This window comes from Gasterosteus aculeatus, chromosome 13, assembly GCF_964276395.1.
Source record: "Gasterosteus aculeatus chromosome 13, fGasAcu3.hap1.1, whole genome shotgun sequence".
Taxonomy (NCBI): domain Eukaryota; kingdom Metazoa; phylum Chordata; class Actinopteri; order Perciformes; family Gasterosteidae; genus Gasterosteus; species Gasterosteus aculeatus.
In genome coordinates this window covers 22,190,030-22,216,826 of record NC_135701.1, presented here as the reverse complement: position 1 = coordinate 22,216,826, position 26,797 = coordinate 22,190,030, and the positions used below count along the sequence as shown (strand labels likewise).

Here is a 26,797-nt window from a genome sequence, read left to right as displayed (position 1 = left end):
CATGAAATAAATATGAAGCAGCTTCACAGTGATCTTTTTTCGTGTTACTTTTCCACGCACAGCTGTTCCACACTGACATGAATATATGAGCAGGGCCGAGATCCTCCTTGTGACAGAGGGAACCCACTGGACTGGAGATAAAAGTGGGCAGTATCTGGTCCAAACCTAAAATACAAAACACAATCCAAAAGCAGTGGTGATTAATATACAGTCACAGATAAAAGACAAACTTACTTTTTGGTGGTGATAGGTGAGAGGAAAGGTTACGATAGAGAGCGGATCTGGCCCGAGGCCTGTAGTATCTGCGGGAAGAGGTTCGGACAGGTACGGGTAAAGGGGTCAAACACATAAGAAGAAGCTCCACTGCAGTAGAAGAGGTGGTCCATGTGGACATGAAGGACAAAGCTGTGTGTATGAGAGTGATGTAATGTCCATGTCTCCATGCTGCTCTGACCCCCCCTCCTCCTTTCAGGGTGGAGCCTGCTGGAGTCCGATGGTTGAGACCAGGTCTGAGGAAGTGTAAGTGTGCTTTGAGTTTGATTCATGAAGATTCAACCATCTTCACACTGTGACATCACTCATTCACCTCTGTGATGTCATCATCAAAGTGTCAGATGATCACATGATTAATAACTGCAGCTGTATTGTGTCTTGTTCTCTCATCAGATTCCTGTGAACTCACAATCGACACAAACACAGTAAACAGAAGACTCAAACTGTCTGACAACAACAGAAAGGTGACACATGTGATGGAGGATCAGTCATATCCTGATCATCCAGACACATTTGACTTCAGGCCTCAGCTGCTGTGTAGAACTGGTCTGACTGGTCGCTGTTAAGGTTACGATGGAGAGCGGATCTGGCCCGAGGCCTGTAGTATCTGCGGGAAGAGGTTCGGACAGGTACGGGTAAAGGGGTCAAACACAGTAAAACTAGAAGAAGGCGCCGCATTCAGCCGCCCCGAAGACTCCACGAAAGACTCCTTAGTCTTTGTCCTGCTCGTCTTGACTCCCACGAAAGCCTCCTTAGTCTTTGTCCTGCTCGTCTTGACTCCCACGAAAGACTCCTTAGTCTTTGTCCTGCTCGTCTTGACTCCCACGAAAGACTCCTTAGTCTTTGTCCTGCTCGTCTTCGTGCTGCGAGGATAAGCTAACGCTTCACTTGACCTCTAGTTAAATACTCCCTCATTAGTGGAAGTCTGTCGCGCCCTAATTGTGTTCACCTGTTTTTCCCCTGTCTCCTTCCACACCAGGTGTTCCCTGTTTGTCAATTATCCCTTGGGCATATAACCTGTGTCTTCTCCCTGTTCTTGTTGCCAGTTCGTCTGGTGTGTTTCACCAGGTCTTACCAGCGTTGTATCCCCGTAGTTCCCAGTCGATTCTAGAGATCCCCGTGTACTAACCCCTGCCTGCCTCCGACAACGACACTGCCTGCCCGAATTCCTCTTCATTAAAGCTTATTCCTCACATCTGCGTTTGGGTTTCTGCCTGAGCTGTGATAGAAGTCGGCTACGGCAGCGCTGACCACTCCGCCGTCGTTTAGGAGACAAAAGGTCGATTGGCCTCGACAGAAACTCCTCAAAATGCACAACACCAGTAGCTTGACACTCTAATCAGTGAACAATCACCATGTGGCGTTTTGACAAACTGGGAGTTTAAGGATTCAAGTCTTATTTGATTCAGAAGTGAAGGCAAAACAGACTTCGATCAGGTGAAACCCAGCAGAGTTAGGAGAGCACACTGGCAGTTAATAGTACAGTCTAGAGCACCAACTGGCACTAAAAAAGTGAAAGAGTTTAAGCAAACTAGGAGCCAAGATAACCTCAAGCAGAGAGAACTGGCAGTAAAACGGCAAGAAGTAAAGCAAATCAGCAATCAAATTAACTTAAGACACTAGAATCAACAACAAATTTGGCAGACTAGCTTGGTTTAAAGAAAAAGATACTTAGTCCGATTTCCGGTCGCCTGGATGTCTGATGGCCTTGGAGAAGAGATGCACGCTGGCAAAATCAGGCCTGAGAAGGGGAATTGAACCTCTAGTCGGCTGCGCTGACCACTCCCCCGTCGTTTAGGAGACAAAAGGTCGATTTGGCCTCGACAGAAACTCCTCAACATGCAAAACACCAATTGCTTGACAATATATATATATTGATTATCATCTCAACTAATCAAATTGTTTGGTCTCTATCATTTAAGAAAAATGTGTGTTTTTCAATGTCTTGTTTTGTCCAAAACAATACACAGTTTAGTTCCACGGACAAATAAAGAAAGCAGATGATATTCCAATTTAATATAATATATATTATATTACGTATAACGTTGACTGTATATTCTTAATAAATACTGCTAAGACTAAAAGATCATCAACACAGTTAAGCAAGTCATTTTATAGTTGAAAACACATTGAATACACACACACACACACTGCGCTGTGCTTTGACACTTGGCTGCAGCTCTTATCTCGCTGTGACTCATCTGGATTTCCACTGAATGTTAAAACCTGTTCCTACCTCACCTCTCTAGCCTGTTCTTTGGAACCCTGCTCTGAAAATGGCACACCCATGATAAAAAATTTAATAACTCTGTAACTACTTTGTCTATCTGACAATTTGAAGTGAAGTAATGAATCAATTAATGCATTTTGTGAATTGCCTGAAATAAACCCATAAAAATGACGTCTTATACGACCAATGGGTTGTAACAGGGTATCCGGCCGCATAAAACATGGAGATGCCAGGCTAAAACACATCTATGTGAAACCACTCTAGGAGATGCTTTCATGGCAGAGAAACCAGAGGACTGAATATGCACGATTCAACCACTTGAGATCACTTTCAAGCGCCTGTAAAAACATAAACATGGTCCACTTCTACACGGCCATCATGGAGTCCATCCTCTGCTCGTCCACCACCGTGGATCACCCTGATCACCCTCTCTGCAGCGTGTGTCCCGCTCTGCAGAGAGGGTGATCGGCTGCAACCTGCCGTCCCTGCAGGACTTGTTCGCTTCCAGGTCTCTGAAGCAGCTAAAAAGATGGTAGCCGACCCCGTTACACTGTCTACTGTCACGCACCAACCGCCAAGACAAATTCCTTGTATGTTTGACATATTTTGGTAATAAATGTTTCCTGATTCCTGATTCCTGACCTCTTTTCCCCGTTTAAAAACGGCTAATATTAATAATATATGAGAAAACCAACAGGTCTTTGCTTTGACTACTACCAAAGTAGTCAGAGAAACGGTACGGTTGACGGGGAGCTGCTAACCTACTTTTCATAATCCATCTATCTGTCATTTTTACGCTTAGCATGTCATCGAATGCGATGTTGCTGGCGAAAATAATGATCTCAACTCTTTCAGAATAAGATAATAGATAAAAACAAGGCAAAGTGTCTCATTGATACAAACAAATAGTTATGAGGATATATGTACTGTATCAGCTTATGTATCATATGTATGTGTATATTTTTAGAGTAGGCGTTCTAAATTGATTGCATAGTTTGTGATTATTATGTAATCAAAAGAGTGGAATGTAATGGGAAAATGATATGTAACCCTTTTAAATGCTTCATTTGTATAACCAGTTTATTAATTGCAAGTGTTTAGATCACAAAGGCCCTGACATAAGAACTGATGTCTCCCACTTGGATTAGATGTTCCCAGTACCCTGGCTGTAGATACTCAACAAGATGGTCAAAGGTTTCTGTTGACGCCACCGATATCTAAACTTAGGTATAAGAACTGCCTCGATGTGTTGGGGGGAAAAAGGAGGTTCTTGACAGTCTACTGACCACGTAGCTGTTGTGACCCTTTTTCCCTTGCAAGGAAATAAACGGAGAAAAGACATACTTGACTCAGAGCCTTTGTTTCTTACTTAACGATTGTCTGTGCAAAATCTTCCACCACAGTATATATGTATGTTTAGATGCCCATATAGAACTAGGAGTTTTATTATGTGTGTGTGTGTGTGTGGGCAAATCATTATATATCCATTATTCATAATCAGACATTTGATCAATTGAAGCCGTGAAACATGGAACATCCAGAAGTTTATTAATCGCCAAATAAACCAACAGAACTTCACGAAGAGCTCGACATGCAGCGGCTTGCCAGATGTTCTCTGCATCGCAACACCGAACAGACATGGACAGTATGAGAGACAGTATGAGACGGTGTGTGAGACAGTGGATGTTCAGCTGCAGCGTGTGGTGTTCATCACGTAACGTTCGGCTCGAGAAAGTCTTCTTGTAAATCAATGATTCCTGTTTTCAGCATCGATGACGCTCGTATTGTTTTTGAAAGGTTTGCTATGTTGATTTAGCCAAACTTCGGGGACCCGAAAAGCCTGATCTACGTCACTTCATCCTGAAAATGATCCGGCGAACTTAGTTAGCCACATACGAGGAACAGGGCCCAGGCTTCTTTATGGCTATTCTTACCCACAGTCCTTTGCACAGCACATAGATGAGCCAGAGGGTTGAAGCTGCCATGTGATGAGAAAGTAGAATCCTGCATGTAACAACATGTACTTTGTGAGGCAGTTTGTCCTGAAGGTAAATGGTTCAACAAGCAGCTTCACACTGATACGTGGGAAAGTGATTCCGCCCCAACAGGTTCAACCTGATCATCAGTGGAGTGAAGAATAAAAACACTCTCAGCTCAGAGTCTGTTGTCTTAGTGAATGTTTTTATTCAATATAAACTCTGCACAACATTTGTTACCAAGGTTTCTGCTTCATCACGTGTTCCCTACTAGTCTACATGTAGAAGAAGACCAGGAGACAAAGAGGGACGTGCACGGGTCCTCTATCTGGTCCAAACTACAGCATCCAGTCTGTTGTCATAGCAACTCTTTACAAGGTGAAAGGATTGTTCCACTGATGCTGGTTTTTATCCTGAAAGACTCTTGTTTGAGCACTGAGGAGGATTCTGTTCACGATGACCTTTGACCCTGTGAACGCAGCTCAGACTGAGACTCAGTCGACCAGTCTGCAGTCGACTGCATACTTTGACGTGAGGACACGCCCTCTCTGATAAAAGATAAGAAGCTCTAACAAGCTGCGTCACTTCACTGCGTCTGAAGTGAAGCACGGAGCTGCTTTTCTACACCGACCTGCTGAGGACAGAAGAGAGCTGCTCACTGAGGAACTTCATGTCTACAAGTTCAGTAAGTGGAGCTGTGATTGGTTGAATGACATCATTGATGGTTGTGAACGTGTGATTGTTTAAAGCTGGAATACAAGGCGATGATGTGAGCAGGCAGAGAGAAGCTGCTGTTAGTCTGAATGATGACACTGTGATGAAGAAGAGGAGCTCAGTCTGATCTGGGGTCTGTGAGGACTGTTACTGATGAGGAGGGGAAGGTAGCAGACGGAGGGGCACTAGGACCCAGCAGGGACCACAGAGCTCACCTGGGCCTTTGTTCCTGACCAGAATGAATGTGTTTGCTGGCGTTGACCGCACGCTCTCTACAACTGGGTAGCGTGTATACTCATCCACGATGACGAGCAAGTATTCTCCAGCTGGAAGCGGTCCATAGAAGTCTGCACTATCACTATGCCAAGGAACCTTTGGCAGAATTGACATTTGGCCTGACATGCGAGACAACTGCGTACTGCGGCTTCTGCTTTGCGATCAATGTCTGGAAACCACACCTTGGTTCTTAGTAGTGATGTCGTTTTGACAAAGCCCTGGTGTCCCTCATGGGCTAGTTGTAACACTGTCTTGCAGGGCTCTAGTGCCCTGCAGTATAATGTCAGATGCAAGTGATGTTGTTAGTTCACTTGTCTGAACTGCTTTAGTGTGTCAGATGTTGTGACTTGTCAGTTCTGTGCCATGTGTTGTGTCTGATGTTAGCACTAACTTGAAGTGTTGGGTAGTATTGGGTCTGCAAGTGTTAGGGATTTGAGCAGAATAACACACGGCGGTCAAAATTATAATGTTCAGTGATAGAAATGTAGTTTCTGTGATGTTAGATATTAGTTATTACATTAGCATGTTAGATGAAGTGAATGCAATATGAATCAAACACAATGTATCATCATTTAAGTCATATAATTACTGTACACGTTAAGATTCTGTCACGATGTAATGTTAAGACTTGGAGACGGATGCTAATTGCCGTCCTTTATAGATTTCTCCCAAATTTCTACCCAAAGAGTTTTTTGGGGGAGTTTTTTCTCCTGTCAGTAGATGAGCAAAGGATGTACGACACCCTTTCGAGGCAAACACTCTGATCTTGGATCATATAGAAACACAATGGTTAAAATGTGATGAAATGTGATGAAGCCTCGTGTGATCCAATATTGATGGTCATATGAGACTTGTCAATGTCAATGTCAATTTTATTTATATAGCACTTTTAAAGGCCAGTGGCCAGCCAAAGAGCTTTGCAGGATAAAAACAATCAGCATCAATAAAACAATACAAGCAAACGTGACACAAACAAACAGTGAAACTGTAAAAGGCAAACAAATAACAGATCCAATGCAGGTGACTTAACTCAGCCAAAGGCCAATGTGAACAAGTGGGTCTGAAGACGAGTTTTAAAATTGGAAAGGCTCGTTGCAGACCACACAGAAAACGGCAAAGCGTTCCACAGTCTGGGAGCCGCTACATTCTGCACAAGCTGTAGGCGGTTGAGTTCTGATTGGCCGATACCGACATACAGGGAGTTGCAATAGTCCAAGCGCGAAGATATAAAAGCATGCATGACTTTTTCGAGGTCAGCCCTGTTTAGATAGGGTTTGACTTTGGCTAGAAGCCGAAGCTGGAAGAAGCTAGCCTTAACCACAGAGCTGACCTGCTGGTCCAATTTAAACGCCCCATCCATAATCACACCAAGGTTTCTGGCCTGGGAACCTATGTAAGGTGCTAGTGGGCCAAGGGACCTGGCAACGACCTGGACCAAGTCAGGGCGACCAAATAGCACAATCTCTGTTTTGTTTTCATTTAGTTTTAAGAAGTTTAGGTCCATCCATGTTTTAATGTCCGTCATACAATTAAACACAGCATGAAGGGATTCCTTGGAGGGGGCCTTTAGTGGCAAGTACACCTGCACATCATCAGCAAAGCAATGGAAAGGGATTCCATGCTTCGTAAATATCGATCCCAGGGGTAGCATATACAAGGAGAACAGTAGAGGCCTAGAACTGACCCCTGGGGGACTCCGCAGGTCAGAGGGGCCACTGAGGAGGAAAACCTCCCCAATTGTACACAGAAGAATATATCTGCAAGGTAGGATTTAAACCACTCTAGAGCAGAACCTCTAATGCCCACACAGTGCTCGAGGCGGGACAAGAGGAGAGTGTGATCCACTGTGTCGAATGCTGCTGTGAGATCTAATAGCATTAAAAAAGGCACAGTTACCAGAATCAAGGTTTAAAAGATGATCATTAAAAACTTTTAAAAGAGCTGTTTCGGTGCTTTGAAGAGGCTTAAAACCAGACTGAAACTGTTCACCAATGTTTGCACGGCCGAGGAATTCTTGCAGTTGGTTAAAAACAGCTTTCTCCAGGACCTTGGAGGTAAACGAGAGTTTGGAGATTGGCCTGAAATTAGAAAGAACCAAAGGATCCACATTTTTTCTTTTTAAAAGAGGCTGCTGTGGCATGTTTGAAGGAGGCTGGGACGCGTCCAGAGCACTTACATTCGTCCATGTTAGCTTAGCTAGCTTCTATTCTCCGGCTCTTGCATTCATAGTTACTCTTACTGTACTTGCAGCTCACGTGCGTCTATATCAACAGGTGGCGTAGTTCCACCGTGAACAAATGCATTGTTGTGTTTTTCAATGTTCAAGACCAAAATTCTAACTTTACCGTTCAATTCTCTTTTCAAAAGATCCAAACTTTTGTCCTGGATTTGTTTATTGCGATTATTTGATTATGTATTGATTTTGTTTGATAAATGCAAATGACACGGCATTACTGTTGTTGCAGGTGAAGCTGCGAACTGCCTTCCAACTTCGCCAATATTCACAGATTCATCCAACTTGTATCCACCAACAGAACGCTGACTTCATCAGAAGAAAGAGGGAGAAGAATTCTATTTGATTGTGTATCAAAACCAATGAACGGATACGACTCCATCTTTAAAACACATGTTTTTTAAATGCAGAACCGTGATTGGTCTTGATATTATTGCGGTGTCTTTAAAAAGGACAAATGGAGAAAGTCAAAAAGGATCTCATCAAAATTTTAGAGCAGCTCAAGGAGGAGGACTTCAAAGGGTTCAAATGGTACCTGGAGAACCATACATGTCCAGAAGACCTCCGGTCAATCCCACCCTGCGACCTGGAGAAAGCAGACAGGATGAACACAGTGGACCTGATGGTGCGGTGCTACGACACAGACCCTGTTCAGGTGGCCATGAAGGTTTTGGAAGAAATGCAAATGAATGATCTGGCTGAAAAATTATCCAAAAAGAACTCTACGGGTAAGTTGTTAAAAAGAGGAACAAAGACAGCAGATGTGTATGATAAAGATACAACAGAAGTAAAGATGAGGAATGTGATTCATAAATCCTCCTCATCCCAGGAGGGCGTAGCTCTTCTGAAGCTCCTCCCCCACTGATGGATGTGCTTCATGTGCCGTTTCATTCATGGATTGTCTGCTCTCTGTCTGCTGTGTAATGTTGTGAGTCTCATTAGAAGTTGTTTGGTCACATGCAAGTATGAACACTCAATACCCTCCTTAATCCTTATACGTGCTCACTCTATAAGAGGTACTATTTCAATATATACTATAGAGTGTAGGTTTTGATTTGAGCATTGACTGTATATAGCAGCTATCACTCTACAAATGTACAAAGTAATCACAGAAGCCATCTTGTTTCAGGCAAACCGAATCCTGTGGGAGGAGCTGGCAGTCAAAGTTGTCGTGGCGCAGGGGTAGAGAGTGTGTGCTGTGACCCGCGAGGTTGGTGGTTCGAGTCCCGTTTGAGTCCCGGCTGCTCCATGTCTCAAGTTGAAGTATCCCTGAGCAAGACACCTAACCCCTAATTGCTCCCCGGGCGAAATGTAAAAGCCATAGGTTACAAATGTAATGTACACTCACCTACAGGATTATTAGGAACACCTGTTCAATTTATCATTAATGCAATCATCTAAACAATCAATCACATGGCCGTTGCTTCAGGACCAGGCAGGCCAAGACAATCTCCTGAACTCCACACTGAATGTCAGAATGGGAAAGAAAGGTGATTTAAGCAATTTTGAGCGTGGCGTGGTTGTTGGTGCCAGACAGGCCGGTCTGAGTATTTCACAAACTGCTCAGTTACTGGGATTTTCACGCACAACCATTTCTAGGGTTTACAAAGAATGTGAAAAGGGAAAACATCCAGTATGCGGCAGTCCTGTGGGCGAAAATGCCTTGCTGATGCTAGAGGTCAGAGGAGAATGGGCCGACTGATTCAAGCTGATGGAAGAGCAACTTTAACTGAAATAACCACTTGTTACAACCGAGGTATGCAGCAAAGCATTTGTGAAGCCACAACACGCACAACCTTGAGGCAGATGGGCTACAACAGCAGAAAACCCCACCGGGTACCACTCATCTCCACTACAAATAGGAAAAAGAGGCTACAATTTACAAGAGCTCACCAAAATCGGACAGTTGAAGACTGGAAAAATGTTGCCTGGTCTGATGAGTCTCGATTTCTGTTGAGACATTCAGATGGTAGAGTCAGAATTTGGCGTAAACAGAATTAGAACATGGATCCATCATGCCTTGTTACCACTGTGCAGGCTGGTGGTGGTCCATCAACTGCAAGATGATATCCTATCAATATGGGCCAACATTTCTAAAGAATGCTTTCAGCACCTTGTTGAATCAATGCCACGTAGAATTAAGGCAGTTCTGAAGGCAAAAGGGGATCAAACACAGTATTAGTATGGTGTTCCTAATAATCCGTTAGGTGTGTGTAAGTCGCTTTGGATAAAAGCGTCAGCTAAATGACCTATAATGTAATAAAAAGCGAAGAGACTTTTTGTACAACCTTTTAATTATTGCACAATTCAGTTATTTCTATGATCATAGTTCTCAATTGTCAAGATACTTCTCACAGTCAGTGTTCTGGGTAGCTTCAGATAGACATGCAGGAAATAGTTAAATCCAAGGGAAATATTATACAATTAAAGTAAAGCACTGTCTGGTTTGTGTCTCTTTTTTTGTTCATTCAGAGATTATCGGCAACTGTCAACAGCAACTCAAATCCAACCTGAAGAAGAAGTTCCAGTGTGTGTTTGAGGGGATCGCTAAAGCAGGAAACCCAACCCTTCTGAATGAGATCTACACAGAGCTCTACATCACAGAGGGAGGGACTGCAGAGGTCAATCAAGAACATGAGGTCAGACAGGTTGAAACAGCATCCAGAAGACCAGCCAGACCAGAAACAACCATCAGACAAGAAGACCTCCTCAAAGCCGCAGCTGGAGGAGAGGAACCAATCAGAACAGTGATGACTAAGGGAGTGGCTGGCATTGGGAAAACAGTCTTAACACAGAAGTTCACTCTGGACTGGGCTGAAGACAAACACAACCAGGACATACAGTTCACATTTCCATTCACCTTCAAAGAGCTGAATGTGCTGAGAGAGAAGAAGTTCAGCTTGGTGGGACTTGTTCATCACTTCTTCAGTGAAACCAAAGCAGCAGGAATCTGCAGGTTTGAAGAGTTCCAGGTCGTGTTCATCTTTGACGGTCTGGATGAGTGTCGACTTCCTCTGGACTTCCACAACAATGAGATCCTGACTGATGTCACAGAGATCTCCTCAGTGGATGTGCTCCTCACAAACCTCATCAGGGGGAAGCTGCTTCCCTCTGCTCGCCTCTGGATAACCACACAACCTGCAGCAGCCAATCAGATCCCTCCTGAGTGTGTTGGCATGGTGACAGAGGTCAGAGGGTTCACTGACCCCCAGAAGGAGGAGTACTTTATGAAGAGGTTCAGAGATAAGAAGCAGGCCAACAGGATCATCTCTCACATCAAGACCTCACGAAGCCTCCACATCATGTGCAACATCCCAGTCTTCTGCTGGATCAGTGCTACAGTTCTGGAGGAGGAGTTGAAGACCATAAAGAGAGGAGAGCTGCCCAAGACCCTGACTGAGATGTACATCCACTTTCTGGTGGTTCAGTCCAAAGTGAAGAAGGTCAAGTGCGATGGAGGAGCTGAGACAAATCCACACTGGAGTCCAGAGACCAGGAAGATGATCGAGTCTCTGGGAAAACTGGCCTTTGATCAGCTGCTGAAAGGCAACCCGATATTCTGTGAATCCGACCTGACAGAGTGTGGCATCAATATCACAGAAGCCTCAGTGTACTCAGGAGCGTTCACTCAGATCTTTAGAGAGGAGAGAGGACTGTACCAGGACAAGGTGTTCTGCTTCCTCCATCAGAGTGTTCAGGAGTTTCTGGCTGCTCTTCATGTCCATCTGACCTTCATCAACTCTGGTGTCGATCTGCTGTCAGAAGAAAAAAACACCTCCCTTTTGTCTAGTTGTTTAGTTGTCTTTGGAAAAAAAAATAAACCCAAACATTTTTACCAGAGAGCTGTGGACGAGGCCTTACAGAGTCCTAATGGACGCCTGGACCTGTTCCTCCGCTTCCTCCTGGGTCTTTCACTGGAGACCAATCAGACTCTCCTACGAGGTCTGCTGACACAGACAGGAAGTCACTCACAGACCAATCAGGAGACAGTCCAGTACATCAAGAAGAAGATCAGTAAGAATGTGTCTCCAGAGAAAAGCATCAACCTGTTCCACTGTCTGAATGAACTGAATGATGGTTCTCTAGTGGAGGAGATCCAACGGTCCCTTAGTTCAGGACGTCTCTCCACAGATAAACTGTCTCCTGCTCAGTGGTCAGCTCTGGTCTTCATCTTACTGTCATCTGAAGACAATCTGGAGGTGTTTGACCTGCAAAAATACTCAGCTTCAGAGGAGGCTCTTCTGAGGCTGCTGCCGGTGGTCAGAGCCTCCAACAAAGTTCTGTAAGTACAGAGAGAGAGAGAGTTTCAGAATGTAAATATGCTGCCATCTTTTCTACTTGATGTTGAAATTTCCTTCTATATTGTCTCTTCAGACTGAGGGGCTGTAACCTCTCAGAGAGAAGCTGTGATGCTCTGTCCTCAGTTTTGAGCTCGCAGTCCTCTAGTCTGAAAGTGCTGGATCTGAGTAACAACAAACTGCAGGATTCAGGAGTGAAGCTGCTGTTTGATGGACTGGAGAGTCCACACTGTAACCTGGACACTCTCAGGTCAGATTAAGTTATTTTATTTTGATTTATAATTTAAATGTGTCTCTAAACCAGCGGTTCCCAAACTAGGAATGCTGCGGCCCTATTTGAAATCTGAAAATCTTTTGCAGCCCACCCATACCTTTAATCACAACTCTGATCAAAACATAAACTAGGGATGATTAAATGACCTTAAGAATTTAACCGATTAAAAATGTATTAACCGACAATGTATGTTTTGTATACCATCTCCGGAGCTCATATATATTTACTTTAATACTACAAGAGGGCATTGGACATTTGTTTGGCGGCGCCTTTTGTTGAATAACGACAGACGGACAAGAGCAGCCATTTTGAGCGAAAAGAATAACACGTAATTTAAATCAAATAATTTTATATTAATTTCAAACTTTTCAAAATTGAAAATTAAAAACATTTTATTTATTTATTGTGAAGACTTTGGGAATCGCTGCTCTAAACTATCAATTCCATGCAGTGTAAAACGGATCTCTCTTTTTCAGTCAATGAATCAGATTTAGAAGCCATTCATTTCCACATATGAGTCAGGATGCGGGGAGAAAGTAGGACTCAGACACAAAGTTTCCAAAAAAAAAAAAACTTGAATAGTCAAAATTCCAGAACTCAAATTTCCAAAAAGGCAAAAACATAGTAACGAAACAGGAGACAAGAACCAGGACATGGACATGAGCTTCTTTGCAGAGCATTGGAACAAAAAACACCATTCGTTGTGAAAATTGAAGTTCTTATAACTTGGCCATATATCATCTAATCTGCTCCATATTTTACATGTGTCATAAACTCCTTACTCTGTAGACGTCCATATGATCATTTAATCCTACTCATAGCGCCACCCAGTGGCAACAGGAAGTTACATGTTTTTTATTATATACCCTGCTGGAAGTTACATGTTTTTTATTATATACCCTGCTCCTCGCAGATCAATCAGATCCCTGTTGTCAGAAAAATACCTAAGACCATGATAATTTTAAAAATAAAGTTTGCAAAGCGTCATTCCATCGCTCCACGCGGTTAGTTTAACAACAACTGACTCCCAAACGCTTTGTTCAAAGGCTACAGCCGTTCTCGGCCACGTTTGTAGCCGGTCAGCCAGAGTAGCGAGAACCTGTCCATTGTTGCTTGCAGCTTTAATTACACATTATATTAAATAAATAGACAGTCTCAAACACAATGTTCTTTCACAACAAAACATCACAGGTTGATCCTGTTGTTCCTCTTATTTAGGCTTTGTGATGTTATGTTTGATAAAAATAAATGAATGAAAGGAGAAAAGAAGAGGTGGAAAAGAGACTGAGACAGAATACTTTAATGTGTGTCTCTACAGTGACAATCTGAGTTTGATGGTTGTTTATTTCTAATTCAGAACGTAGAAAACATGAAATCGGAAGATGAAGATTCAATCTGTTATTTATCTTTCTTTAAAACAAGTCCGATACAGGATAGGGAAGCCTACCTTTGTATTTAGCTCTAATAGACAACATTAAATATCACCGCCTCATCCTTATATTTATACTACATTACTTCCTCTAAACAGTTGAGCACAAATAATAGATTTCTTCCTCGTGTTTAAAGTAGAACAAAAGAAATGGTAAAAACTTTCACTGAACAAATTTTATTTATTTATTTTAGATTATTTTAAATTTATTTTAGTTCTAATTTATATTATCTTTCTTATTGTTCATTGTTGTCTTTTCAGACTGGAGGGCTGTAACCTCTCAGAGAAAAGCTGTGAAGCTCTGTCCTCAGTTCTCAGCTCCCAGTCCTCTAGTCTGAGAGAACTGGATCTGAGTAACAACCACCTGCAGGATTCAGGGGTGAAGCTGCTGTCTGCTGGACTGGAGGATCCACACTGGACACTAGCAACTCTCAGGTATGAAGAGGCTGCTGCCACAGACCATCAGTCTGATTGAGGAAGTACAACTGGAAACCTTTTCAGAGGTTTGTTTAGGACTGGACCAAAGTTATTGGGGAACCCAGGCAGTGCTCTGTGGCTGCAGACCCACCTGAGCTGATGGAAACCAGTGTAGACTGTTGCTAGGAGACGGGATGTGTACAGCAGTGTCACAGTCGGACCCTTTGTACCTCCAACAACACCCCAACATCCTCCATTAGAGGGTTTGTGGTGCTGCAGTAATTTCATGCTACTTTCCCCTTTACTTCAGAGAAACAACAGTCATTATTACACAAACACAGGAGGTTGCTTGTCAGGGCAAAAAAATCCAACAATCAAAACTTCTATATTGACCACAGAGTAGCTCACTGTGTGAGGATGAAGAGTAGTGTTTTGGAGATGAACGCAGAATAAAGTCTGCATCTCTGCAGCTTACACAGCTGGTTAGCCTCTATTAGCTCCTAGTTTTGGTGCTTCAGCTCATTCCCTGTTTGGTTCAGTCTCAGTGTTTCCAGCAGCAGCTCGTTTCATCCAATATGCCGTGATGAAGCCACAGTTCACGATCTGCTGACCAGCAAACCGCAGACACACTGAGTCAGAGACCAGCTGGAGAACATAGAGGAGCATTTAGCAGCTAGAGACACAGATATTCCCCTCAGGAGGTGGTGGAGACCTAAAACAGAGCTAAAAGAGAGAGAATAGTGGACTTCCATCGACCAGGTGACAGACTCCTGATGAACCATCATGTTGATGTAGACCTGCTGGATGTGGAAGCAGCTGGTTGATATCATGTTAGACAGAACTACTTTAGAAGATGATCACATGTCTTGTTTTCACTAAATCAAAAGTGGACAAAGAAATCACTTGAAGCAGATTTAAACATTTGATTCACTGACTGCTTAAGAAACTGAGTGTGAAATGGAAGATGATGGTCAGTATAATACTGATAATAATAGATGATGAATAATGAACATCATGAGCTGTGGTCATCAGCCAATCAGAAGAAGCTCCACTGCAGTAGAAGAAGAGGTGGTCCATGTGGACATGAAGGACAAAGCTGTGTGTATGAGAGTGATGTAATGTCCATGTCTCCATGCTGCTCTGACCCCCCCTCCTCCTTTCAGGGTGGAGCCTGCTGGAGTCCAATGGTTCAAACCAGGTCTGAGGAAGTGTAAGTGTGCTTTGATTCATGAAGATTCAACCATCTTCACACTGTGACATCACTCATTCACCTCTGTGATGTCATCATCAAAGTGTCAGAAGATGAACACATGATTAATAACTGCAGCTGTATTGTGTCTTGTTCTCTCATCAGCTTCCTGTGAACTCACAATCGACACAAACACAGTAAACAGGAAACTCAAACTGTCTCACAACAACAGGAAGGTGACACATGTGGAGGAGGTTCAGTCATATCCTGATCATCCAGACAGATTTGACTACTGGTCTCAGCTGCTGTGTAGAACTGGTCTGACTGGTCGCTGTTACTGGGAGGTTGAGTGGAGAGGAAGAGTTTATGTATCAGTGAGTTACAGAGGAATCAATAGGAAAGGATTTACTGATGATTGTTTGTTTGGAAAGAATGATCAGTCCTGGAATCTGGGATGCTCTGATGAAGGTTACTCTGTCTGTCACAACAAGACAGTAACCCGCATACCCTCCTCCTCCTCCTCCTCCTCCTCCTCCTCCTCTGGTAGAGTAGCAGTGTATGTGAACGGTCCTGCTGGCTCTCTGTCCTTCTTCAGAGTCTCCTCTGACACACTGATCCACCTCCACACCTTCAACACAACATTCACTGAACCTCTTTATCCTGGCTTTGCCTTCTTGTTCAAGCCTGGTTCCTCAGTGTCTCTGTGTTCTCTGTAGGAGGGAGAGTCTTCTCCTGAAAAAAAGCACGACAATATTCATATGTCACTTTTTCAAACATTTAGTGAGAAATTCATGTAAATTCATGCAATAACTTTTCCAAGGATAATGTTTGGTAGTAACACAAAGTTGTTAAATAATATAAATGTCAAATGCAAATCTAAATGTTAAATGTAAATGTTCAATCTAAATGTAAATGTTATATCTAAATGTTAAATGTAAATGTTGAATGTTAAATCTACATTATAGATATGTCTGTAGGATAAGTTGTCCTTATTTGTGTGTGTGTGCTACGTTAGCGTTCATGCTAATAAAAACAAGGTGATGGTTTTTTAAGGATTGTTTTTAATGAATATGGATGTGTGAATCTCTTTGAGTTGATTTTAACTTTTAACCTTTCAAAATCTGGTCAGTGAAATCAAATATAATTTCACATAATCAGGTTTGTTCTGAACAAGAACCTTTTGAAAGCTTCAGCAAACCTCTGAAGAAAAGATTTAATGACAGATAATATCAGGTTATGTTTATATTAACTATAATATAATAGTACAACATGTAGTCACTCCATGTTTTACTCTGGTTAACAGGAATATAATTGTATGTTTATTATGTTAATACATTACTTTAATTGTAAACTGTGTTATTAACGGGTATATTTACAACCATCGTTCAGTTTCTCTGAAATACTTGAGCCATAAAACAAATATGAAGCAGCATCTCACAGTCAGAATGCTCCACATGAACTTCAGATGGGTAAAAAAAGCAGCAGGTAAAATCAGCAAAAGCCTCTGAGGCTGCTGGAGCACGATCCCAGTTACCAAAGAACTTCAGAACTTCAACCCCCCCACCAAGGCCACTGGTCCATTTAGCAAAGTAAAGGAAGCCCAAAAGCCCTCTTTCCATTTGGTCAATGTTTAACACGTCCACAAGGAGCTGCTAGCTAGCTATTACCCACAATCCCCAGCAGCGGTGCGTTCCTCTAGAAGGGTTACTTCCATGAATTTGCTCCTCGTTCATCGATCGGCTCCTTCAACGCGTTAGAAGGACGACGCCCTCCAGGGGGCGATGTGGAGGACACGTCTGATCTGTCCTCTGAGGCCCAGCGTATCCCAGCATGCAGTGCGGGCCAACGAAGATTTAATTTATTCAGGATGGAGACCGGTGGGCCAACAGAGTTCACAGTTACTTTTCTTCTGAAGAAAACAACTACAGACCGGTCTCTCTTCTTCCCTTCTTGTCCAAAACCCTTGAACGTGCTATCTTTAATCAACTCTCCTCTTATCTCCACTGTAACAACCTCCTTGACCCCCACCAGTCAGGTTTCAAGGCAGGCCACTCTACAGAGACTGCTCTCCTTGCTGTCTCTGAGCAACTCCACACTGCTAGAGCCGCCTCTCTCTCCTCTGTCCTCATCCTTCTGGACCTCTCTGCTGCATTTGACACGGTCAACCACCAGATCCTTATTTCCTCCCTTCAGGAACTTGGTGTCACAGGCTCTGCTCTCTCCCTTCTCTCGTCCTACCTCGATGGCCGCACCTACCGGGTAACCTGGCGAGGATCTGTGTCGGAACCGTGTCCTCTTACTACTGGAGTTCCTCAGGGTTCCGTGCTGGGTCCCCTCCTGTTTTCGCTTTATACCAACTCTCTTGGCGCTGTCATTCGCTCGCATGGCTTCTCTTACCACAGCTATGCCGATGACACCCAACTAATTCTCTCCTTCCCTCACTCGGACACCCAGGTGGCGGCTCGGATCTCTGCCTGTCTAACTGACATCTCTCAGTGGATGTCCGCCCACCATCTGAAAATCAACCCCGACAAGACTGAACTACTTCTCTTTCCCGGAAAAGACTCGCTTACCCAGGACCTGACAGTCAACTTTGGAAACTCTGTGCTAACGCCCACTTCGACTGCTAAGAACCTCGGCGTCACACTCGACAACCAACTCTCCCTGACTCCCAACATCACTGCGACAACGCGATCCTGTAGATACACGCTCTACAACATCAGGAGAATACGTCCCCTTCTCACTCAGAAGGCAGCGCAGGTACTGATTCAGGCTCTTGTCATCTCCCGCCTGGACTACTGCAACTCCCTCCTGGCAGGTCTCCCTGCCACCGCCATTCGACCTCTGCAGCTCATTCAGAATGCAGCAGCTCGACTGGTCTTCAACCTTCCGAAATTCTCCCACACTACTCCACTCCTCCGCTCTCTTCACTGGCTACCGGTGGCCGCCCGCATCCAGTTCAAAACACTGGTGCTCACGTACCATGCTGTGAATGGATCGGGTCCAGCTTACATCCAGGACATGGTCAAACCCTACATCCCAACCCGCACTCTCCGCTCTGCATCTGCAAAACTACTCGTCCCTCCCTCACTGAGAGCAAAACACTCGACTAGGTCTCGACTCTTCGCTGTCCTTGCGCCGAAATGGTGGAACGAGCTCTCTGAAGACATCAGGACCGCAGAGAGCCTTCACATCTTCCGCCGCAAACTAAAGACACACCTCTTCAGACTCTACCTCGACTAAAGACTAACAAATTGTAGCACTTAAATTGTACTTGTGACGTCACTCATCTATAGCAAATTGTAAATTCGCTTATTTGAGGAAATTGCACTTTCTTGTTTCTTGTTCTCCTGAGTTTGTACCCTATGGTTGAATGCACTTATTGTACGTCGCTTTGGATAAAAGCGTCAGCTAAATGACATGTAATGTAATGTAAATGTAAGCACTGGAATTTTCTTGAATATCTCATGTTATGTGATCTTAAGAAGAAGAAGAAGAACTACAAAACCCTGAAAAAACTTTCCACTATGTAAAAGTATGACAATGTGTTTTCTCAGCTTCCCTTTGAGAGAAAGAGCCTGTTTTTTCCAGCAGAGGGCCTAGTGCAAAGATGAGGCCGCGTGCAAAGAGGAGGGGCGTGGCAGAGAGGGGCCGTGTGCAAAGAGAAGGGGCGTGGCAGAGAGGGGCCTTGTGCAAAGATGAGGCCGCGTGCAAAGAGGAGGGGCGTGGCAGAGAGGGGCCGTGTGCAAAGGGGAGGGGCGTGGCAGAGAGGGGCCGTGTGCAAAGAAGGTCAGCTCGAGGTCATTAACTCCTCTATCTGTCTTTACTGGAGGATTCTCCTCTTTATAAAATACTCCTAAACAGCAGCTGCTGGTTTTAGTGCGCGTGCTGCACGTTGCCCTCCTACTGTGGTAGCATGTCGTTTTATAGCCTGTAGTTGCGTAGTTTTTAGTTGTTTGTTAGTATACAAAATGGACACAGTTGTTTACTTATTGATACTTTGGTGCATCACTTTATTATTTGTGTAGTGTAAAATACACATAATTGTGTGTTTCTGGATACACAATAACACACACATCTATTGGCATCGTGTCCGGCTGACTCGGCTGACCCGATGCAGATGTTCTCAGCAGAAGGTGGAGCACATCTGGACTCAGCTGAAGAGCTTCTTGACCTTCAGGGCGAACTCCCCCAGCTGGCTGCTGCTCTTGATCTCCTCGCCCAGGCCGCTCGTCTTCATCACCTCCTCGTGGCCTTCGTCAAACAGACGCTCGCCGATGGCGTCCTTCACCCGGTCCCTCCACGCCGCCAGCCTGGGGCGGCCCCCGAAGACGTCCACGCCGACGCCCACGGGCTGCGACGCAAAAACACACAGACTGGGGTCTCAAACTCCGCCGACTGGGGGGCTACGGGCGCTCTTCGCCGGTGGGATCGTCAGTGCCGCCACATAAATACTCATTATTATTATTATTATCACTATTTATTCTGTGGACCACAGTGATATTGATTAGAGGCACAATTCATTACTTTTTAATTAAGCTGTTCTGTATAAAGTTTGGGAGAAACTTGACATATGCAGCATATTTATATATTTATTTTGAAAGAAAAGTTACTTTATTAAGTATTTCGAATAATACATATATAACCTTGTCATAAAGTCATTCGTTTACAGTAAACAAAATCAACTAAAAGCAATTTTGAGAAAAAAATACATTATGAAGAACACAGGACAAAAAGTAAAAATTAAATATATATTAGTAAAACCACAATAATAGGTAGTTGTTCCTTTCTCATACCCACCAGTAGCAGTGGTACTAGTAGTAGTACCTGTAGTGAGAGTATTACCTGCATGATCTCCACGATGGCCACCAGGTCGGCCAGAGAGATCTTCTCCCCGATGAGGAACGCTCTGCTCTGAAGGAACTTCTCCTCCAGCAGCCGCAGCGACTGGTTCAGATCCTCCACGGCGGCCTCCATCTTCTCCTGCGCCACCTCGTAACCCATGACGACGGGGAACAGAGCCTGAGGAGTTCCAGTAGAATCAAGCTATTGGAAAGTCTATCCATGCTAATTACGTACTAAAAGTATTGGTACAGGAAGTGAGACGTGAGAACAGTTTGAAAGGAAGGAAACAGGATAATACAAAAAGGAAGTAAGTGGTTGTGTGTTTGTACGTGTATGTGTGTGTGGTTGTGTGAGGTTGTGTGTCCGGGCCTCCTACCTTCAGCAGGAAGACCTTTGACCCGTGAGCTCGCAGGTTGAGGTGCTGCCATGACAGGTACTCGTTGACCCGAGCTCTCTGCTGCAGGTCTTCAGGGAACCAGTGGTCCTTCACCAAGGCCCTGTGCTTCTGCACCAGGTACTTCAGAATGGCCGTGCTGCAAGGGGGGGAGGGGGGGGGGGGGGTCACCTCACCTTTCTATGCGTCTCACACCTTATTGACTCACTGTAAGAGTCTTCTGCACAGCGGCAACTACAGCTTCCATGTCAGACTCTACAGAAGTCTGCGACTAACGTTGTTATTAGATCTATTACACATCACACCCTTTAAACCCCCCGCCCCTCTTTATACTCACTCCGGCTCATAAATACCATACTTTTTCATTTAATAATGCATAATGAGCGGATGTGAGGAGGTGGTGGTACCTCTCCGTCAGCACGAAGCCTCCGTCCTTCATCACAGGAACCTTCCTCACGGCGCTGATGTCTCCAAACTCCTCCGTGTACTGTTGCCCTGAGACAAAGAACACAGGCGTCGGACTGTTTGTGTTGCCATGGGAACAAGCGTGTAACGCCCTGATGGAAGAAGAGATGAACAGCAGAGGAATGTGAAATAGAGGATGGTGGGGTTGTTTTGTAAAGCTGTGCAGCTGCAGCTTTCTGGGTGGAACGGGAAGGAATGTGAACTGATAGCATGGAGGAAGAGGAGGGACAAGAGGAAGAGGAGGCCCTCCTTCCTCTTTCAACAGAAAAAAGTTTGAGTTCCTTTGGTTCTCCTGCTAAACGCGTCCAAAGAATCCGCGCCGTGACTTCCTGCGAGTCCGAGTCCACCTCCAAAGTACTTTAAAGTCCCAAAGTGATCCAATGTGATCTCTGCCAACACCAACATAAAGAGAGAGGGGGGGGGGGGGGGGTACCTTTACTCAGATCCACCAACTTGAACTCGAAAGGGATCCCGACCGCTCTGGCGAACAGGAAGACGGATCGGCAGGGCTGCGAGCGCAGGTCCAGATAGAGCTCCATGTCCTCCTCTGGTCCCCCCGACGTGTGAGGGCTCACTGCTCCTGCTAGACTCTGGTCCTCCCCCTGCAGGGACGACTCCGCTCCTCCCCATGAAGAGACTCTGTTCCTCCCCCGTCTGATGCACACGGCAAACAGCGGCGACTGTTTGCCGTGTGACCTTTGACCTCGGCTGAAATGTTGAGAAAATATTTGCTTATGTCTCCTGATGTCTGGTGTGACAGTGCAGATTAATAAAAAAGCTCTTTAAATGTGCAAAGTGAATCATTTTCATTTGTATTCTCTGGACAGATAAAAAAGTAAAAAAAGTACAAAGTTATTAATCATTGTATAAGCATAGAGACAGACAGACAGACAGAGAAGGTTCAGCACTTATATTTACAAAGAAACACATCAAATGTTATTTCACTTAACTTACACTTAAACTTTTAATTTTTCACTATTTCCTGCAATTTAATCAGCAAACATATTCAGAATTTCTTTCTGAATTTTCACAGTTCTTAACGAGTTTGGTCCTTAAAACGGACAAGGTAATTATTGTGGGTGACTTTAACATTCATGTGGATGTCGACAACGACAGCCTTAGTACTGCATTTCTTTCATTGTTAGATTCAATTGGTTTCTGTCAGTGTGTAAATAAACCAACTCACTGTTTTAACCACACTCTCGACTTGGTTCTTGTGTCTGGGATTGGGATTGAACATTTAACAATTTTTCCACAGAACCCTCTCCTGTCGGACCATTGTCTGATAACCTTTGAATTTCTACTATCAGAACCACCTCCTCCTGCCAAAGGTTTCTACAGTCGACGCTTATCGGATATTGCTGTAGCCTTATTTAAAGAAGCCATTCCTTCTGCTCTAAGTTCAGTGCCCTGCCTCAAGATACAAGAAGACTCCTGTGAGAACCTCAGTCCGTCCCAGATCCATCATTTTGTCGATACTGCTACAGGCTCTTTGAGAGTGGCGCTGGACGCTATTGCTCCTCTGGAAAGAGGAATAGAAGCAAGAAGGAAGTCTGCTCCGTGGTATAACCCTCAAACACGGAACCTAAAGCAAACTGTGCGGAAACTTGAACGATTATGGCGTTCCACCAAATCAGAAGGATCTAGGCTAGTTTGGCAAGACAGCCTTAAAACGTATAAGAAGGCTCCGTAACGCAAGAGCATCTTATTACTCATCATTAATAGAGAAAAATAAAAACAACTCCAGGTTTCTCTTCAGCACTGTAGCCCGACTGACAGAGAGTCACAGCTCTGTCGAGCCGTGTATTCCTTTGGACCTCACTAGTAACGACTTCATGAACTTCTTCAATGATAAGATTCTGACTATCAAAGAGAAAATTGATGGTCTCCTGCCTTCAACCAGGACCGACCTGTCCTCCGATGTAGGAACCTTGGATGCAGCAGTGGGCCCTGATGCCTGTTTAGATCCCTTCTCTTCCATCAACCTTGATCAACTGACTTCTTTATTTTCAAAGTCTAAATCTTCTACTTGTCTCTTGGATCCGATTCCGACCAAGCAGCTTAAGAACATTTAATTGGTATCAAAGGAACTGCACTCAGCTGGTTTAAATCCTACTTATCGGATCGATCCCAGTTTGTGCTTGTAAACGGTGAATCCTCGACGACCACCAATGTTGGTCACGGAGTCCCACAAGGTTCTGTACTTGGACCGATTTTATTTACCCTCTATATGCTTCCTCTGGGCGATCTTATCAGGAAACACCGCATAAACTTCCATTGTCATGCAGACGATACTCAGCTGTATCTGTCGATCAAGCCAGAAGAGACGGACCAGTTAGTTAGACTCCAAGAATGTCTTGGAGACATCAAAACTTGGATGACCGGCAACTTCCTGATGCTAAACTCAGAAAAAACGGAAGTTATCCTGATAGGCCCAGAGCGCCTTCGAAGCCAGCTGTCACATGATACAGTTTTTATGGATGGAATTGCTCTGGACCAGGATATGACCTTCAACTCGCATATAAAGACTTCAAGGACTGCCTATTTTCATCTACGTAACATATCAAAAATCAGGAACTTCCTGTCTCAAAGTGATGCAGAAAAATTAATTAATGCGTTTGTCACTTCCAGACTGGACTACTGTAATTCTTTGTTATCAGGCTGCTCTTGTAAATCTCTTAAGCCTCTCCAGTTGATTCAGAATGCTGCAGCATGTGTATTAACAAGAACTAAGAAAAGGGATCATATCACTCCTGTATTAACTTCTCTGCACTGGCTCCCTGTTAAATCAAGAATAGAATAAGGTACTTCTCCTCACCTACAAGGCACTTGCTGGTGAGGCACCGTCATATCTTAAAGAGCTTGTAGCACCTTATTGCCCTACAAGGCAGCTGCGCTCCATAGTTGCTGGTTACTTGTTGTTCCTATGGTTTTAAAAAGTAGGCTGGGGGCCAGAGCCTTCAGTTATCAAGCTCCTCTTTTGTGGAACCAGGTTCCACTTTCAGTCCGGGGGGCAGATTCGGTCAGCTCTTTTAAAGTAAAACTTAAAACGTTCCTCTTTGATTGTGCCTATAGTTAGGGCTGGCTCAGGTTAGTCCGGACCAGCCCTTAGTTAAGCTGCCTTAGGCTTAGACTGCCGGGGGACTTCTTAGGACACACCGAGCTCCTCTCTCACGCTCTCGTTCTACCATAATTCAAGTTTTATTAATGCACATGACTAATTCAGCTTCTTTCCTGGATTTTTTTTGTGCTTTCTCCCCTATCAGGTCTCCATAGATCGTAGTTCCTTCTGGACCCTGTTCCTGACACCTGCTGCTGCCATCATTATCATCATCATTATTTTAGATATTTATCATATTACTGTACTCGTAAACCAACATTACCCTCTCCTAAAGTCTCTGTGCTCTCCCTCCCCCCAGGCTTCTGTGGATGGTGGTTCTATCTGATGGTGGTTCTATGTGATGGTGGTTCTATCTGATGGTGGTTCTATGTGATGGTGGTTCTATGTGATGGTGGTTGCCCCTGCAGGGGTCCTGCTGTGCGCCTGGTTTACTACTCACAATTACTTGAATCATTTCTGTCATATAGTCTCATGTATTATACATTGTTCATTCTGTACACATGGCATCATTGTAGTCGTCCATCAGGAGACGGATCCTCCTCTGACGTTCTCACTAAGGTTTCTTCCCTTTTTTCCCTCTTGGAAGGTTTTTTTCATTGTTTGGGGAGTTTTTCCTGTGCCGATGGGTTTCGGGGCAGAGGATGTCGTATGTGTACAGACTGTAAAGCCCTCTGAGGCAAATCTGTAATTTGTGATTGAGGGCTATAAAAAATAAAATGAATTTCATTTAATTTAATTTCATTAATACTCAGAAAAGAATGAATGTACAGAGTCATCTGAAGACAGACAGAATGAAAGAAACCTTTATTTAGGAAACTACTTTCTGCTTTATTGTGTTAGCGAGGGGGGGCAGTGGCATCTGGTCGGGGCTCAAACCTCCGGCCACCAGGTTCATCTCCATCTCACTGCGGTCTGCAGAGGCCTCCACCTCTGGATCACAGCTGGAAGTGATAGTATACTAGTTATCAGATGATATATTCACACCATAAGTGATATTTGTTGATGCAATAATGTGCTTTAATGCCGCCACTATTAGCTACTTATGTTCGCAGCAATGAGACTGTACTTTTAAGTAGTATACATCATAGTTTACTTTATTATATTACTATTGAGCTCAATCAGGAACTAATATGGTTAAATAAATTATGTAAAAAGTAGGATAGTTTTGTCTTAGATGTAGTAGACTAGAAGTACAAAGGAACATAAAATGTACAGTGACCATCAAGAAAGTTCTTCTTCTTCTTCTTCTGTCACTTTCTTTCTCTCTTCCTGTTTGAGGGACGGGGGTGAGGAAGGGGATCGACCTGAGAGCCCCGCGGATCAACTCCAAGCCGGACTCACTGACCTTCTCCTCTCCGGCTCGGCCTCGCGCTTCCAGCAGTCGATGGCCGCTTCAAGCGTTTTGTTGTGACCGACCAGCAGCTCCATCTCGGTCTCCCGGTCGGACCGCTGCTGCACCAGAAGGTCCAGCCGCTGCTTCAGCTCCTGCTGCTGGCGGGATTTAATCGCTGAGCGGAAGAGAAAGGAAACGAGGAGGAAACGCCATCCTCGCCTGCGGGCTGAGCGTGGACGGGCTCTTCCTGGTCTTTTTACTTTGTGGCCTCCACGGTCCTCCTCAGCAGCTCCAAAAAAAACCCGAGAGAGAAGTGTGTACTGTGTGGATAAAATAACTCTTAATCATTTGTATTATATGTAATACGTACACTATATTGTTTATCATGACATTTGTAAAATGTCTCTTTTCAATCTCAAGATTTTGAACAGTGAGCGTGTGTGTGTAGTACTGATGTTGTGGAGAAATAAAGCCGATGACACACTCACATTGTGGGGACTCGCCTTCTTTTTGGGGACAAAATACAAAACGTCCCGGATTTGATTGGAATTGGATTTTAGAGTGAGAACTCGGTCTAGTCTCAAGGGAATCAATGTAAGTCATTAGAATGTAATAAAGCCTTGAAAGAACGATCGCGTGTGTATTTTTGTTTGAGGTTGTACGTCCATGTTGTTGCAGCTGCCCCTCATCACCAGCAGAGGTCAGCAGAGGCCGGCTTGGTTTACTGTGGAGACTGAGGCCCGAGAGAGATGGTCGACTTCTTCAACTAGTTTCTCCATAGTACCATATATAAACAGGAAGGTTAAGGTAGTTTATTGGAATAAACACCAATACAAGGTTACTAAATATTAGCTAGCTAGGTTCCGCCATGCTAAAATGCTACACTGAGCCCAGCAAAGTTGCCGCTTAATGTTGCTTTGCATCACTATGTAATTATGAAGCTAGCTAGGTAGTTAGCCAGCTGTACGCAGAAGGTCCTAAAACCAGAGACGCTTCTTTTAAAGTTTCTTTTAATCGACATCATGATGTGTTGGAAAGCTCCGGACAAGCCAGCGAGCAGATTGTTTTTTTCACCAAAGTGAAAACTAAAGTTGTAGAAGGAAACCAGGTAAATATTGAAATATTCTCTATGTAAAAAGTACAAAACTATTTAATTAAGCAACTTTTAACTTGGACCATCTGCAGGTTTCTTTATCATCAGAAACTGATGTGATTCCCCAGCTATGCTACAATGACGAACACAACTGCCCATAGGAAAAATGTGTTGCTCATCTGTTGTTCAATCTCATCTCGCGAGCTCAATTTGAGCATCTCATGTTCATATCATTCT

At 44.1% G+C, this 26,797-nt stretch overlaps 3 protein-coding genes across 4 annotated transcripts in view; 2 read left to right on the top strand and 1 right to left on the bottom strand.

Moving 5' to 3' along the window:
• Nucleotides 1-18,743, top strand: part of LOC120830154 (NLR family CARD domain-containing protein 3-like) — a 32,818-nt gene extending 14,075 nt beyond the window's left edge. Inside the window, exons 9-10 of one of the 2 annotated variants that reach the window (XM_078086373.1) lie at nucleotides 473-519; nucleotides 667-3,851. In XM_078086373.1, the coding sequence (XP_077942499.1) occupies nucleotides 473-519; nucleotides 667-839 (220 nt within the window). In that variant the 3' untranslated portion in view covers nucleotides 840-3,851. Of the gene's footprint in view, nucleotides 1-472; nucleotides 520-666; nucleotides 3,852-18,422 lie in introns of those variants that run through there. The other variant, XR_013451936.1, reaches the window with a different exon arrangement.
• LOC144386246 (NACHT, LRR and PYD domains-containing protein 3-like) lies at nucleotides 4,757-16,361 on the top strand. The gene is made up of 8 exons (XM_078086374.1): nucleotides 4,757-5,164; nucleotides 7,935-8,430; nucleotides 8,832-8,912; nucleotides 10,175-11,984; nucleotides 12,077-12,250; nucleotides 13,965-14,138; nucleotides 15,284-15,330; nucleotides 15,475-16,361. Exons 2-8 carry the CDS (start codon nucleotides 8,160-8,162, stop codon nucleotides 16,023-16,025), a joined length of 3,108 nt encoding a protein of 1,035 aa, XP_077942500.1. The 5' UTR covers nucleotides 4,757-5,164; nucleotides 7,935-8,159; the 3' UTR covers nucleotides 16,026-16,361.
• A 550-nt stretch (nucleotides 18,744-19,293) lies between the features above and the next one.
• On the bottom strand, nucleotides 19,294-21,715 carry gstt1a (glutathione S-transferase theta 1a). The gene is made up of 5 exons (XM_040194684.2): nucleotides 21,447-21,715; nucleotides 20,956-21,043; nucleotides 20,531-20,687; nucleotides 20,155-20,331; nucleotides 19,294-19,663 (listed from the first exon to the last, which is right to left on the bottom strand). Exons 1-5 carry the CDS (start codon nucleotides 21,550-21,552, stop codon nucleotides 19,463-19,465), a joined length of 729 nt encoding a protein of 242 aa, XP_040050618.2. The 5' UTR covers nucleotides 21,553-21,715; the 3' UTR covers nucleotides 19,294-19,462.
• Nucleotides 21,716-26,797: the final 5,082 nt, after the last annotated feature.